At 48.5% G+C, this 15,103-nt stretch overlaps 1 protein-coding gene across 1 annotated transcript in view; it reads left to right on the top strand.

Annotated features, from left to right (window-relative positions):
* ADAMTS16 (ADAM metallopeptidase with thrombospondin type 1 motif 16) overlaps positions 1-15,103 on the top strand; it is a 149,810-nt gene that overhangs the window by 101,124 nt on the left and 33,583 nt on the right. Inside the window, exon 18 of the mRNA XM_038583954.1 lies at positions 2,650-2,776. Coding sequence (XP_038439882.1) covers positions 2,650-2,776 — 127 coding nt within the window. The remainder of the gene's footprint in view (positions 1-2,649; positions 2,777-15,103) is intronic.

Raw genomic sequence — 15,103 nt, 5'->3', positions numbered from 1 at the left:
AGCCCCATCCTGAGCTCCCCAGGGCCCCAGCCTCCAGCCACCTCTTAGCCTACTAAAGACACTCTGACAGCTCCTGTGATTTCCAGAGTTTTAGGAGCTGTTAGTCAGAAACTTGGGACAAAGACCAAACACTGACATTTTGCTCTGTCACATGGGTGTAGCCCGAGACCTGAAAGTCCTGGCCACAGATTTTGCCCAGAGCAGGGGTTCTCAGTGTGTGGTCCTTGTGCCTGCAGCCCCAGCAGCCCCTGGACATTGGACAGAAATGTAATCCTCAGGCCCTACCCCAGACCTGCTGAATCCGAGACTCTGCAGGTAGGCACGGCATTCTGCATGTTAACCAACAGGACAGCTCTGAAGCCCGCTCCAGACCAAGAGCCATTGACCAGAGGGGATTCAGATGGGTTTTTGGGCTTCATTTAAAGGGATGAGAAGGAATCTGCTAGGTATGCAGAGGTGAAGGCAGGGAGGACAAGACAGCCTGTGGACCAGCTGCGGAATCAGAGGAGCAGGGAGGTCAGCACAGAGGGACACAGCGGGGCTAGAAGGGCAGGGCTGGGAAGACTCAAGTTTAAAGCAAAATGGGACACTTGGGCAGCTCAGCGGTTGAGCATCTGTCATCGGCTCAGGTCGTGATCCAGGAGACCTGTGATCAAGTCCCAAATTGGGAGTCCCACATCAGGCTCCCCACAGGGAGTCTGCTTCTCCCTCTGCCTGTGTCTCTGCCTCTCTCTCTGTGCCTCTCGTGGATAAATAAATAAAATCTTAAAAAAAAAAAAAAAAAGAAAAGTAAAAGTCAACTCCCTAGAGAATGTAGCTTTCCTCATTTAAGGCATTGACTTGTCTTATTCCTTCTGACCAAGCTTACCCAAACTGTGAAATGTATGTTTTAGAGACTTTTAGTTTTCCTTGAGTAAAGAGGGATGTCGTCACATGGACGCTCATGTTAGAGATGGTTATGCCGGCATCTACAACCTGCTGCTTTCTCCTCTGAAAATGTGTCTTTCGTCTGTTCCTGGCTCTGAATACCTGCCTGGCGGGGAAATCCAGACGTGTACAGGAGGGGCTGCTGAGTTGTGCCAGGGCTTTGGCTACACACCACGGGGACAGAGGGGCCACATGAGCAGCACATCTCTGCTCCTTTCAACAATGAAATCATTTTTCGATCTTAGTATATTTTAATTATCTTCATTTTAAAACAATGCCAGTTGGGTTCTTTCTTTAGTCTTCTCTACACTGGATGAACTCTTTAACATCATCCTTCAGAATGTGTATCTAGTCAAAGTCCCTTTTGTATTGTGGTAAAATATACATGATAGAACGTTTGCCATGTAACCATCTTTGAGTGTACAGTTCAGGGCACTTTCAGTCTGTGCACACTGTTGTACAAACATCCCCACTGTCCATCTCCAGATCTTGTTCATCTTCCCAGACGGGAATCCTGTGCCATGGAACAGTGACTCCCCACCCCCTCCTCCCAGCCTCTGGCAAACCAACATCCAACCTTCTGCCTCTCTGACTTTGACTGTTCTAGGAAGAATAGTACCTTTTTTGGGTAAATTTAATGAATTGAAATACTGAACAAATTTGGGCAGAGTTGCGAAGCTGTAAATAACACTGGGGATGTGCATGGGGGCTGAGGATGGATCCAACTTTCATTTCAACCATTTCCACTGACCTCATTCGATAGGACACCTAAGTCATTATTGTGAAATGCCTCCAGTCAGGTTACAACCGTGGCAAAATTTGCCTCTGAATTCTCTGGTGACAAACTGCTTTATGTATTTTTGTCTGTATTTGTTTCTGACTTATTATCAATTATTGTGACTTCTCATGCGGAAACACAAATCTGGTGTATTGTGTTTCTTTTGAGAAATGCGCAGTGCTCCCAACTCCAGAAACAATAGGAAAGAACTGTGTCATCAAACATACACTGGCACCACTTATAAGACACATGTTGACTTTAAAGATGCGAAGATAGAGGAGAGAAGTACGCACATCCTAGAATTGATGAAATTCCCTGATAAAAGACATGAAGACAGGTCAGAAAAGGACTAGTATGTTAGTAGTTGGCCAATGAGTCATTAGCATAAAGACGTGCCAATATGGTAAATGTTTTTTATTTTTTTTTTATTTTTTACCCTCAAATGTTTTCTTTTTTTTTTTGTGCATAACACATTTAAAATTTTTATTTAAATTCAATTAATTAACATATAATGTATTATTGGTTACAGAGGTAGAGTTTAGTGATTCATCAGTCTTTTTTTATGTATTAAGTCTCTATTTGAATTTATTTTATTTTTTTATTGGAGTTCAATTTGCCAACATATAGCATAACACCCAGTGCTTATCCCCTCAAGTGCCCCCCTCCATGCCCATCACCCAGTCACCCCATCCCCCTGCCCACCTCCCTTTCCACTACTTGTTCATTTCCCAGAGTTAGGGGTCTCTCATGTTTTGTCTCCCTCACTGATATTTACACTCATTTTCTCTCCTTTCCCCTTTAATCCCTTTCACTATTTTTTATATTCCCCAAATGAATGAGACCATATAATGTTTTTTAAAAAGAGATTTCATTTGTTCTTTACCTGCCTCCCCCCATGGGGTACATTTCTGAGTCTTTATTGTACGTTGCACCCTTCCCTGCAGGGCAGATGACCACGAGGGCTGGCTGCTTCCGAGACCTGCGGTTTCAGGTCAACACATCATTCTGTAATCCCAGCACCCGACCGGTCCCGGGGGTGGTGTCCTGCAAAGTATCTGCCTGTCCTCCCAGGTAAGAGCTGCCACGTTCAGCCAGACAGGTTCACAGTTGTGCGACTATATACTTAGTGAGTCTTGGGAGCTCCGGAGTGTGGAGGATGGAAGTGCTGATTGTTGTCATGTAATCCGGAACAGGAAGAGGCAAGAGTAACGGAACCTGCTGAACAGGTATGTTTGGGGGAGGTAGTCTGGACTATCTTGTGAATGTAAGTGGAAGCTCTCCTAACGGCATCCTCTTTGCTCAATTTTTCCTTCAATTCCTCCAGGCTGGCAGGAGTGAGAACGTACTGTGCAGACAGTAATGTTTTCTCCCTCAGCCCCCACTTCCTTTCACTCTGGTTTATTTGCCCCCTGAATGAAACGGGTGGGAAGGCTCCATTCACAAGCTGCCTGGTGGGTCAGGGAGCATGGATCGCTGTAGCACATGAATGCACACGCACGCACATCCTTGCTCACTCCTGTGACAACGAGAAAGCCGGGGCTGTGGCATCCTGCTTTGCCCGAGGCACTGCTGCCCCCATAGTTCTCAGGACAGCACAGTGCCCTGAGTCAGTGGGCTGGGCAGGACCCCGAGGAGGTGGCCATGGTCCGGCCCTGCTCCCAGCTGTGACACCCCAGGCATGCCAGTCACCTCTCTGGTGCTGATGGTTTCATCTTCACAACGGACACATCCCAAAAAGACTGTGAAAATCACCTGAGTAACATGCCTATTGAATAAAAATCTAAACTCCAACTAGATGCAATAGACAGGCAGTGCACTGAAAACAGCGCAGGGTAAACTCACACTGCTTGATTTTAAAGATCCACAGTGGCTGCCACACTGATTCCAGGTTTGCTGAAATGTGCCTCAGGGGCATGACGCTTTTCCCAGAGACAATAACACACAGGAGGGAGAGGGGACCCATTGCTCCCTTGGTCTCTGAGCTGTTGGGTCCCTGGTCACTGGCCCAGGATAGAGACAGAGGCTACTTTTCAGCATCTGAGAGGTAGGGACCTTTCCTTCTACCACGATGAGGAGGGTCCTCCCTGGGAACATCCTGTCCTCCTGTCTCCCTGTTCCCTTGGGGGCTGGGGACCCACCACTCCGCAGAGAGCCACCTGCCCAGCCCCAGCCCGAGCTCCTCAGCCACCATGGCCTGCCGTGGAGAGACATGCTACTCAAAACTGACATGAGGACTTTGGTGCTGGAGCCCCATGACCCACCATGTGTCAGGCACCCACCTGGAATCCTCCCTGGGGCTACACAGGTGTTTGGAATGGCCACACGCCTTGGTACCCACTACATAGGCCTCCGTGGTCAATCCGCTGGCTCATGCACCCTGTGGGTGGTACTGAGCTGGACATCGGGCACTCAGGGTACCAAAGGTTTGCTCTGGGTCCAAACAACATGCCAAGTGCACAAAGTCCTGGATAGTTGAGGAAATGAAACCTGTGGTTGGCGGAGGGAGGCTGGTGGCAGTGTGGCACCCCGATCATCCTGTCCAAAGGAAACAGGTGGCCGCGCAGCATGTGCTGAGTTCTTGCAGGGCCCGCCGACCTGGTGCGCCTCAGAACAGCCAGTTAGCTGTGCTGCAGGGAAGCCTCCCTCCCCAAGACTAAGATAAGTGTGTGCATGTCCCGTGTGGGTGCAGAGGACCCAGCCTTAGTGAAGGTGGATCCATTCAAGCTCCAGATAATTGGGAACGTTTAGTGTTTGCATGGCATCACCCCGGATGTCCTGTGAGTGGCTCACCCCGCTGCAGGCCAGCCTGACCAGTGAGGCTCCTCTGGAGGGGATGCAGAGAACACACCCTGCCCAAAACTAAGTCACCAGCTCCCTGTTGTGACTTTAAGCATCACCTAGGTCAGATGTGAGCTGCCGGTGGAGACCCCAGACTAGGCCTCTCTGTGCCTGCAACCCACGCCGGGCTCAGGCCAGGCAGCAGGAAAGGCCAGAACCACAGGCGGGAGCAGGGGGTCCTCTCCCAGAGGGCCACAGCCCCACCCCCCCTTGGGGCTCCCCCACCCCCTCTTCGCTCCCTCCTGGTGGGCTCGCCCAGACTCTATTCTTTTAAGAAACCCTAGGTGGGGTATTCAAGAGGACACCCGGTTGCTGCATGTTCGGGGTCGCACCCGATGGCATGCCACGTCTCTGTTGTCTCATCCTGTCCTACCTGTGTCAACACGTCATCACTTTCCAGGAGGTGCCCCCTCCACGTCTGTTTTCTCCTTGTCTTTGTTAGCAGAACCCCAACAGGTACATGCACTCACACGTGCACACTCCCATGCACTCACATGCACATATGTGTGTGCACATACACACAGACGTTCTTCCACTCTCACGTGGAAGCCCAGCTAGATGATCGCCATCCCCTCCCCGCTCACCCCCTGGGCTGCGGGAAGCGAGCGGCAGTGAGGCAGGTGCCTTCTGTGGGCGCCCCGCAAAGGCGCTGCTTCCTCCTCTTCCTCTCACGCTCCGTGGGCTGCAGCAGGGCTGGCCTCACTGCCCCGGCCCCAGCCCTGGGGCAAGGCCACCTCTCAGCCTGTGGCGTTACAGATGGAGGGCGTCAGATTCCCGGTGACCTCCTGAAGCAGAGCTGCCCTCACCTGGCCCCCACCTGCCTACCAGCTCGGGCTTCCAGGAAAGGGCATCTAGTCTCCTGTGTTTGAGCCTTGGCTGCAAGGCCTCTGCCGGTATGTCAAAGCCTCTCGCCTAACTCCGGGGCGCCTCCTGTGCAACCTGGGTCCGAGCCACCCCTTGCGGGCCACCACCACCCCTTGTCATTGCCATTCTCCAGTCCCGGACCTGCACTCCCTTCTGTCTCACCGGGGCGGTTGCCTCTCCCCCCTTCACTGTCCAGGATGCCCTGGCCTGTCCCTAGCCCAGAGTCCAGGGATGGCGCTGTAACCCTCATCCCGCCGGCCCGCCCAGCTATCTTGCCCAGCTCTTCCTCCATTATCCTACCCTAAGACCACCCTGGCGACACCCACGCTTGTCTGTGGGGCTCAGGAGCGATACGTCCTGCCAAGGAAATGAAAGCCCACGTTCTCAGTTGAAAAGTATGGCCACTCTCTGATGTGGCCACCTACCCAGGCTGGCAGGCTATCCCACCACCCCGTCCTGCTCGCCTGCTCCCTCCCGGGGTTCCGTGTCACCTCCAGTGTCCTCCAGAATTCCTCCTCCTCCCCATCCACTCTCTCAACCCACAACTTCAGACCTCAGAGACAAGAACCAGCCAGGTAAGGACCACCTCTGCTTCTGCTACAGCCCACCTGTGAATCCCCCACTCACTCCAGCCTCCTTCATGGTGAGCCAACAGTCTCATTTCTTCCCGAAAAGTCCTCATAGGTTATGTCTCTGACTCTGCTTTCCCTTCATGCTTATTGATTCCTTCCAAGAAAGATTTTTAAATGGATGTTGTTGGATTTTCCTTATTCACTCTTGTAAACACACACCTATTTGAAAGTCACTCATTTTCCCTGCGAGTCATCTTTGGGGACCCTTACTTTTCTCACCGGGCCTCCTTTGCGTCCCTATGGTTTGTGTTTCTGGTGTTGAGGGATCTATGGCTAAAACATCTCTACGTTCTTTGATGTGTTCTAAACTTACTCAGGTAAAATTGTATAAGTAAATTCCATTGGGAGCTTTGTGTGCTGAAAAAAAAGGCACAGTTGAGAGTGAAAGGGACTAGTCTGGGAGAGGTTGGCTCTGATGTGGGAACAGCATTGTAGAGAAATAGTGAGGACACCCCCCCAAGTTCCTCCAAGAAGCATCCAGAGACCCCCATCCATCTGGCTGTCTGATTTATGTCTAATGTCTTGGAGTACTTGTATTCTTCTCGGAAGGAGAAAGCTTTTGGAGACAGTCCTGAGTTTGCTGCAAACCTAAGGCCGTGCTTTCCTGCTGGGAGATCCCTAACGAGATTCTCGATACCTCCCCAAAAGAGAGCAGAGGCCTGATGACGCGTGAGACTCTGCGGGTCTGTACTGAACAGGTGGCCCCAGCCTCTGGCCCCAACTCTGTGCATCAGAGTCCTTTAGATGGAGTGGCCTGGGTTGGCCAGGATTACGAGAATGATTGAGAGCAAGGGTGGTGTGAGCTTGGCAACTTGTTTAAAGGTGTGGACTGTGCAGCCAGTGACCTGGTTCAGATCGCCTTGTGTGTCCAACTTGTGTGTAATTGGGGTGAGAGAGAACAAGGCTTTGTTGAGGGAATCCACATAAAATGCAGGTACTCTGGGCACAGCACATGTGCTAAGCACTCGACAACTCTTGGCTGTTTTTATTTGTGGTGTAAAAGGAGAAACAAATTCACATCCGTTATTTATTTAGTCTGCAAAGCAAGACTATGACAAAATGCAGAAGAATGAGCTTATATTACATATATTAATCCTTATGGATTATTTTAGTTGAACAATTGAGCTGGGAAAATCGATCTTAATTCAAAAAGTTGTTTTATTTTCCTCTGTGATGTAAGTAAGATGCATTTCTCTCTTGCCCAGAATGCTGGCAGTTTTTTGTTTCTGACCAAATGGGCTGAAAAGACAAGTTTCATTTTTCTGATCAGGAAGGTGTGTGTGCACCTTTCTTATTTAGACTCTGTCTGCTGTGAGGGTCAGGAGCCATGTCCCAGCTGCGGGCGGTCTGTCCTGGTGTCCCAGTGGCGGTGTGAAGCTGCAGCAGATGCTCAGAGGGACCCAAGCGCTGAGCCACCAGGCTGGCTCCGGGGACTGAATGCCAGATGCAGTCGGTGTGATTTGGTGTTTTGGTTCCCCTTCAGGGAGGGTCCCAGAAGGATCCGGGAGTGCAGTCTTTAAAACAGTCTTTAAAACATCTGAATCCACAGCATTCTCATCTTTTTTTTTTTTTTTTAAGATTTTATTTATTTATTTATTTATTTATTTATTTATTTATTTATGAGAGGCACAGAGAGAGAGAGAGGCAGAGACACAGGCAGAGGGAGAAGCAGGCTCCATGCAGGGAGCCCGATGTGGGATTCGATCCTGGGTCTCCAGGATCACTGGGCCGAAGGTGGCGCTAAACCGCTGAGCCACCCAGGTGCCCCCAGCCTTCTCCTCTTTAACTGAAATGAAAATGAAACCCTGCCGCACCGACTGCAATGCTAAGCTCCCTGCGAGCATCCGGACCTCGGCCGCCTGGTTCCCCCAGCTTGTCCCTCTCTCCCGGGGGCGATGCGGTGGGGGTCCGGGGGTGAAGAACCTCAGGAGGAAGATGATCTTAAAATGTCGGGGAGGCTCTGGCTATAGAAGCAGTTCCCAGCTGCTCCTCCAGGCTTCTCCTCGGCCCGGAACACACGGCCCGGGTGCGCCCAGGGCCCCGCCACCTCTGTCTTCATCTGAGAGTCAGTCAGGCTCTCCTATCACCTGCCTTTGAAACACGAACCATGAATCACACAGATACTTCTTTCCCTTATATTTCTCAGTTTATCTAAACAGAGTGGCTCCTCGTGTCCTTTATCTAAACTACTGTCTGGGTTTGGATGCGTGAACACCTAAGAGCGTGACTTCCTGGACGATGGAGGGATGGTGCAAGAGGAAATGCTTTCCAGATGGGAAACAGGTCCTTTCTTCCCTCTGCCCTGTTGTCCTGCGAATGCAGAGTAAGTGTTCAGGTCAAATAGATGGTGGTCAAATATACTTTGTTTTCTTGTTTTAGAAAGTCACACGAAGGCAGCCCGGCCCTGTAATCCTCTCCACCAGGCGCAGGGTATTTCTGCCCACACTCTGGTGACAAACCCATTAGCAGAATCTTTTGCTTTCACCCCAAGTGCCCGAGTCAGTGACTGGGTGCATTTGGTTGCACACTGTGGAAATGCAAGATAACGTTGAGCAGGATAACTTCATTACTGATATTCTCCTGAAGCAACATTTTCAGTGACAGGAGAGGGGCAGTGATGTTGTCTCGTAGCTCCTTTAGATACAAGCCATAGAGACGTTAACTGCCGGCCAGCCAGTCGGTGTGCATGGGTTGCCAGGGAATGAAAAGAGCCCTCGTCCCTGAGGTGATTCCCACATACGAAAGGGGTTAACGCCTGGGAATGCCAAAGAAGTGAGCATTTTAGTTCATCTGATTATCTGAGTGTCTGAGAATAAACGAGCAGCAGAATGGGCATATGACCTGCAGTAGGGGGTCCCCACGCGCTTTCATTCTCTGCCCTTCCAACTTGAAATTCCTAACAGCCTTTCATCCTGCACTGGTTTCCACAAATTATGCAGCCGGCCCTGCCCAGCAGCCAGCCCCGCTTCTGCTTCAACAGTGACATCTAGAATAGGGCTGAGAAGGTGAATCCAAGGTGACTTCAAATCACAGATGTCTCCTGTGACACAATGGGACATGTAGGGGATGGAGGCGACTCGGTGCCGATCTCTTCTGGACTTTCCCCTTCACTGATGGGATGCACGCCAATAAGGCTGAACAGAAGGACCATCACTGGTCCACAGTCTGTTGAGATGCGTCCCAAGTCCTCATCATCTGGCCGTGGCGCAGCTCCATCGGGGAGCCTGATGCTGTGGCTCACGCCCCTACATGGAGGACCCGGCTCTTATCCCTGTGTCTTGTCCTGCTCCCAGCACCCTCAGGGAGAAGGCATCCAACCTGCTCCATTTGATCAGGGAAACCAAAAATGTCCGGAATTGGCACTGTTCTTAGAAGGATGTTTTGCTAAAGCATGAGGTCACCAGTGAGCATCACGATCACATCATCTTCATGTGATGGAATCTTAGTATAGAAGATGATGTCTTGGGACACCTGGGTGGCTCAGCAGTTGAGCATCTGCCTTCGGCTCAGGTCGTGATCCTGGGGTCCTGGGATCGAGTCACGCATCGGCCTCCCCGTAGGGAGCCTGCTTCTCCCTCTGCCTGTGTCTCTGCCTCTCGCTCTGTGTCTCTCATGAATAAATACATAAAATCTTCAAAAAAAAAAAAAAAAGAGATGGTAATGTCTTATAGCATCCCCTGGGGAAAGATGTCACTTGACACCAAAACAATGAATTTCAAATGCATTCAAGGGGCGCCTGGCTGGCTCAGTGGGCAGAGCGTGTGGGTCTTGATCTCAAGGTTGTGGGCTCAAGGCCTAGGTTGGGTGTAGACATTACTTAAAACTAAAATCTTTAAAATGCATTCAAGCTGGTACGATATTTGTTAGAATGCATCCCCAAGGAAAGTCAGGTTATAAATATGGACAAATGGAATTTGTCATAGGCAAGGCTGATTTAATTTACTTCCTCAGTCACTTAAATATTAATGTAGAAATCATGGCAGTAGGAATATAAAAATAACCAGCTTTCTAGATTTGAATTTGTCATTTGACACCTAAGAATCTGCCTTAGGTAGTAGTTCTGTAAAATATTTTGTGTTTTAGGGTTCTTTGCTTGTGTTTGCTTTATTTGTTTTAGTTTGGGGTTTGTGTGTGTGTGTATTGTTGTCGTTGTATATTTCTGTACATATCTACTTATTTATCCATATGAAAAAAGACAGAAAGTCACCTTGGGAATACTTTATTTTTTCAGGGAACTTAACTGGTTTTATACATTAAATAATATAAAATAAATAATTTTTCATAATATTTTTATTATTTTGGTTTCCAGGCCTTAGTATGATTGACTCTAGAATTCACCAAATCCCCCCATCAGGTTCAACATCATTGTCCCCTAAATAACATACACTATGATATATGCTCCAAATATTTTGGAATAAAAATTTAAAAATAACTTCTAGACCAGTGGTAGATAGATATAGATGATTGTTGGATGGATGAAGATACATGACAGGTAGAAAGAATAGATCTTACTACAAATCTTTACCTACAGCTATATATTCACTTTACATATGCTAATCAGTGCTTCTGAAAATATTTGAAAACTGGAAGCTTCACTCAGAATCACATTTTGTGGGGGAAGAACTATAGGATACTGATTTTAGGTATGATTAGGTACCACTGCTTTACTCTCAAACCTGTGAATTATTTAGAATTATTGTAGTTTAATATTTCCAGATTTATGGAGCTTTGTGGTAATTTTTTTGTTATTTCAGATGTTCTGACATCAAGATCAAAGAAAGAGTTAAAATTATATCATTTTTCGCATTTTCGAGACTTCCTTTATGACTTGAACATGGGAGTGTTTATAACCGTTTCCTGTGGGAACGGAGGAATGTGTGCTCTGTGTTGGAGCAGGGTTATTTATATGGCAATTAGATCACTATCCTTATTTATCTATTCAAATATATTCTGACTTTTTGTCTGTCTCATATATCTGTTTCTGAGAGAAATATTTTAAAATCTCACTTTATAGTTGCTTATTTTTCAATTTCTCCTGCTACTTTTATTTCATCATTAACATTAAATTTCTACATTGTGTTGGTAGCATTACAGCTTCCACATGAATTGTTCTCTGTTGCTAAATGAAGACCATCTTCACCCCTAATATTGTTTTCCAACTTAAGCTGTTTGTTTCTGAAAGCTCACAGTGTGACCCTTGCTTCCATGCCCTTAGTTCTGGTGTGCCTGACATTTCTTTATTCTCTGTGTTTTTAAATGTCAGCATTATTAGGCTTCTCTGCATCTTGACTGAATCATCGTTTCTCGTGGATTTGATTTTTATCAAATCAATAATATATTTCTCGGGGCGCCTGGGTGGCTCAGTCCGTTAAGCATCTGCTTTTGGCTCAAGTCATGATCTCAGGGTCCTGGGATCGAGTCCCATGTCAGGGTCCCTGCTCAGTGGGCAGCCTGCTTCTCCCTCTGCCCTCCCCCTGGTTATGTGTATCTTCACACATGTGAACACATTCTCTCCCTCAAAGAAATAAATAAAATTGTTAAAAAAGAATATAAGTTCTCACACACACATAACCTGCTTTTATGAGCTGTGACTCTACTGATTGCTTATGAATTTGTAGGATTGTGTTTATTCCCTTTTATTTCCACTATTTGCAGAAGCTCTGTATTCTCCTTTTCTTCACACCGTGGTCTTCTGATAAAAATAAATAAAATAGACCACTAGTGGTCACTCACATGTGATTATCATAAAGCCCTTAGAAATATGGAAAAAGCTAAGTGAACAGTGGCAGAGCTTAAAGTGAGTACATCTTCTCACAGATGGATGGTGTAGTATTTTAGAGTGCTCTGATATGTCTTTGGAGAGTGTTAGGAATCTCTGGGTTTGGAGACAGACTGAAAGGACACACCCCCAGTGTGGGGTCTCAAGAAGCAAGGCTCAAGGCTTCCCTGACAGCAGCACCGCAGGCCATTTGCACCAGAGTGAAGTCAGCTGGCAGGGGGGAGCCTCAGAGACATGACCAGCACCGCTGGTCCTAGAAAGGCAACACTTCCCCTCCCCAGAAAGGCCTCTAGCCTAAGTTTGTTTTTTCTTGCCAGAAAACAAAACACAATAAACAATAATTAAAAAAAAAAAAAAAAAAACGAAGAAGAAAACTGCTCCTTTAACCCTGTGTTCATTAAGAATAAATGTTTTAATGCCACTTATGTTTTGGAAATACAGAGGTCTCATTTTAAAATTTTTTTTTTAATTTTTATTTATTTATGATAGTCACAGAGAGAGAGAGAGAGAGAGAGAGAGGCAGAGACACAGGCAGAGGGAGAAGCAGGCTCCATGCACCAGGAGCCCGATGTGGGATTCGATCCCGGGTCTCCAGGATCGCGCCCTGGGCCAAAGGCAGGCACCAAACCGCTGCGCCACCCAGGGATCCCAGAGGTCTCATTTTAAAGAGTGTCGCCCTCTGTGGAGAGAACATTGCCCAAATTTGGGGATCATGTGAATAATGCTTTCATTCTGATACTTTCACATGTGGTGACCTGAAATTATTAAGACGTCACTTATTTAGACTTTGTGACTTTCTAAAGCTAAGTTGGACTGAAATGTACCTTTATACTGTCTCCAAGCATGAGGTTCACTGATGTCATTAAAAAGAACAAGCAGGAGGCCATGGGAGGGCTAGCATCTGCACGCTATCACAGGAAAAAGTCACATCTTTTCACTACACACAGCAGGGCTTAGTTTGAGAGACCATATGTACTGCAACATCTATTCAGTTATCTGCCAGACCTTTGAGTGATGACCTAGTATGTGCCACCATTCTAGATGGTTTGCAACTGGGCCCTGACCCACAGAACTCAGGGGGCCAGCCATCAACAGGCACAGATATGGACCTGTGCATTTGCACGCTGATCCGGAGAGTGGCAGATCCAGGGGGTGTTTACTTCCCCTAGAGGATTGAAGTAGACTGCTCTGAGCTCTTAGGTTGCATTGTGGGAGTGCTCCAGCCAAGACAAGCAGCAAGTGCAAAGGCCCTGAGGCAGAGGGAGACTGGATGTTGGCAGAGAGCTGGGAGGCCTTGGTGGCCTTGGTCAAAGGGAGCCAGAGGCCATGACCAGAGGGGAGTAGCAGGTAGATCCAAGTGTGCACGGCCTTGGAGGCCAGGCTGGGGAGTTTGCATTCCATTCCTTCCTTGAGTGTTGATAAAACTTGGGAAGATTTTGAGCATTGGTACCATACGATCCAGTTCCAGGGGCCCTGGGGACAAAGGTGAGAGAGAAGTGGGGAACAGAGGGACAGATGAGAAAGCAGAGCTCTGGGCCCCGGCACCTCTTTCGAGAAGTCTTGCCGCCGAGAACAGCAGAGAGGCAGGGCTGCAGCAGTAAGTGACCTTGAAGCCCATGGAGGGTTCCCAGCCTTTATTCAAATTTTCATGTCAGAGTTGCCCGTGAGTGCTTGGAGATGATCGGCCAGGAGGATGGAGAGAGCGGACGTGGCGGGTACCTGTAAGAGTCTCTCTGGGCACACAGAGGGACGTGGCTTGAGAGGTGGTGGCCCACGTTCAGGAAGTTCTGTACTCATTGTGTTTGGTTTTGCAGTGAAAGGGACTCAGTCATTGGAGCGTGAGGGGAAGTGCAGGCAGAGAAGGAGAATGCTAGGTGGGGCAGTGACCACACCAGGGACATGCACCTCCGGGCACCCGGCCAAGGGCCCTAAATTGAGCGTAGCACCCTGGTCATGGATGCAGACATGATGGGCAGAGTTGGCTTACCCAGAATACAAGAAAATTAACAAAACAGGTTATCATTCATCTCATTTCAGTGATTCACCAGTAGAAATACATCTCTCCCAGGTGCTGCCCGGCACTTCAGAGGGCCTGTTGTGTGGTTGCATGTGCGCTTGGCATGTACAACTAGCATTTTCAGCTGCCAATTGGTGATCAATGAATGAGGGAGAAAGGCCAGCTCAGTCCTAGAAAGGGGGCCGTCCTGGTCCCTCTGTTCCCCAGCTGACTTTGGTTTTGGTACCATGTGACGGTGCTGTTTTTGTCTAGTGTCTAAAGATGTGCCTTTTTTCCACCAAACATGAGCACCTAGTGCTTGGCTTGCGGCTCAGTCCCCAAAGCAGGAGTGCCCTGCTTCTGGAGACCACTCACCTGGTGTCCCAGGGGCTTCCAGTATCTAGACACCATGGTGTTTTCTAGAAGCTCCTGGGATCATGTAGCTCCTGCCCTGCATGACATCTCTTAGGCCCGCTTCTGTACTGACTAACTTGAAATAAATGCACTCCCAGGACCGTTGGATGAGGGCGTACTTGGTCAGTGTCACAAGCCAAACCATCCTAAGAGCCGGATTTTGAGAGACATAACTTTAAAGGCAACAGAACCAGGGGTTGTTCAGTGCACTGACACTTGAGGGGCCATTTGGCATTTCGGGCTGGGCTTGTTTCCCGGGGTGTGTTTTCCAGAGGAGAACCGCCAAGGGAGGAGCGGTTTCGGTTGAGAGTGGGTCGTTTAAAGCTCTTCTGTAGGCACCACCTTGAGGGAGATGCGGGTTCGCAGACCCATCTCCCGTGCAGCCTCCGCAGAGTCCGTGTCCGCACCCAAAGGGCAGCACAGCTCACGTCGCCCCGTATCCTTTCACAGTAGCCCGTGCCCAAGCCGGCCACAGGGCTCTACACGTCAGTCCTGGCAAAATCACGTGTTCATCCAATGATGCAGCTCAAGAAATCGAAACCATGTGACTTAGCAAAAATCGAACAGGAAAGAAAAAGGCCCTTGGCGCCGCTAGCAACCCATCTGCTTGCAATGAATTTCTTCCCAGAAGATGGTTGAATGATGTACGCTCTGAGTTTTGGTGTGTCTGTAAATCATTGCATACTATTTAACAAGACCCAGTGACCGACCTCATTAGAGGGTGGTGTTTTAAGGCAGTGTTTGGAGCTGAGGAGAAAATTTGCAAACGGCGCTGTTGGTGAGTTTGGGGCATTTCATGTGATTACCCTGAAATGATGCTCAGGGATCAGGGCCACTGTTTTCTTGTTGAAAGGGGTTGACAAGTGTCCAGCCTG

The sequence above is a fragment of the Canis lupus genome, chromosome 34 (genome assembly GCF_011100685.1).
Source record: "Canis lupus familiaris isolate Mischka breed German Shepherd chromosome 34, alternate assembly UU_Cfam_GSD_1.0, whole genome shotgun sequence".
NCBI classification, from domain to species: Eukaryota; Metazoa; Chordata; class Mammalia; order Carnivora; family Canidae; genus Canis; species Canis lupus.
The sequence above is the reverse complement of the archived record's forward strand: the minus strand, read 5'-3'. Positions and strand labels throughout refer to the sequence as shown.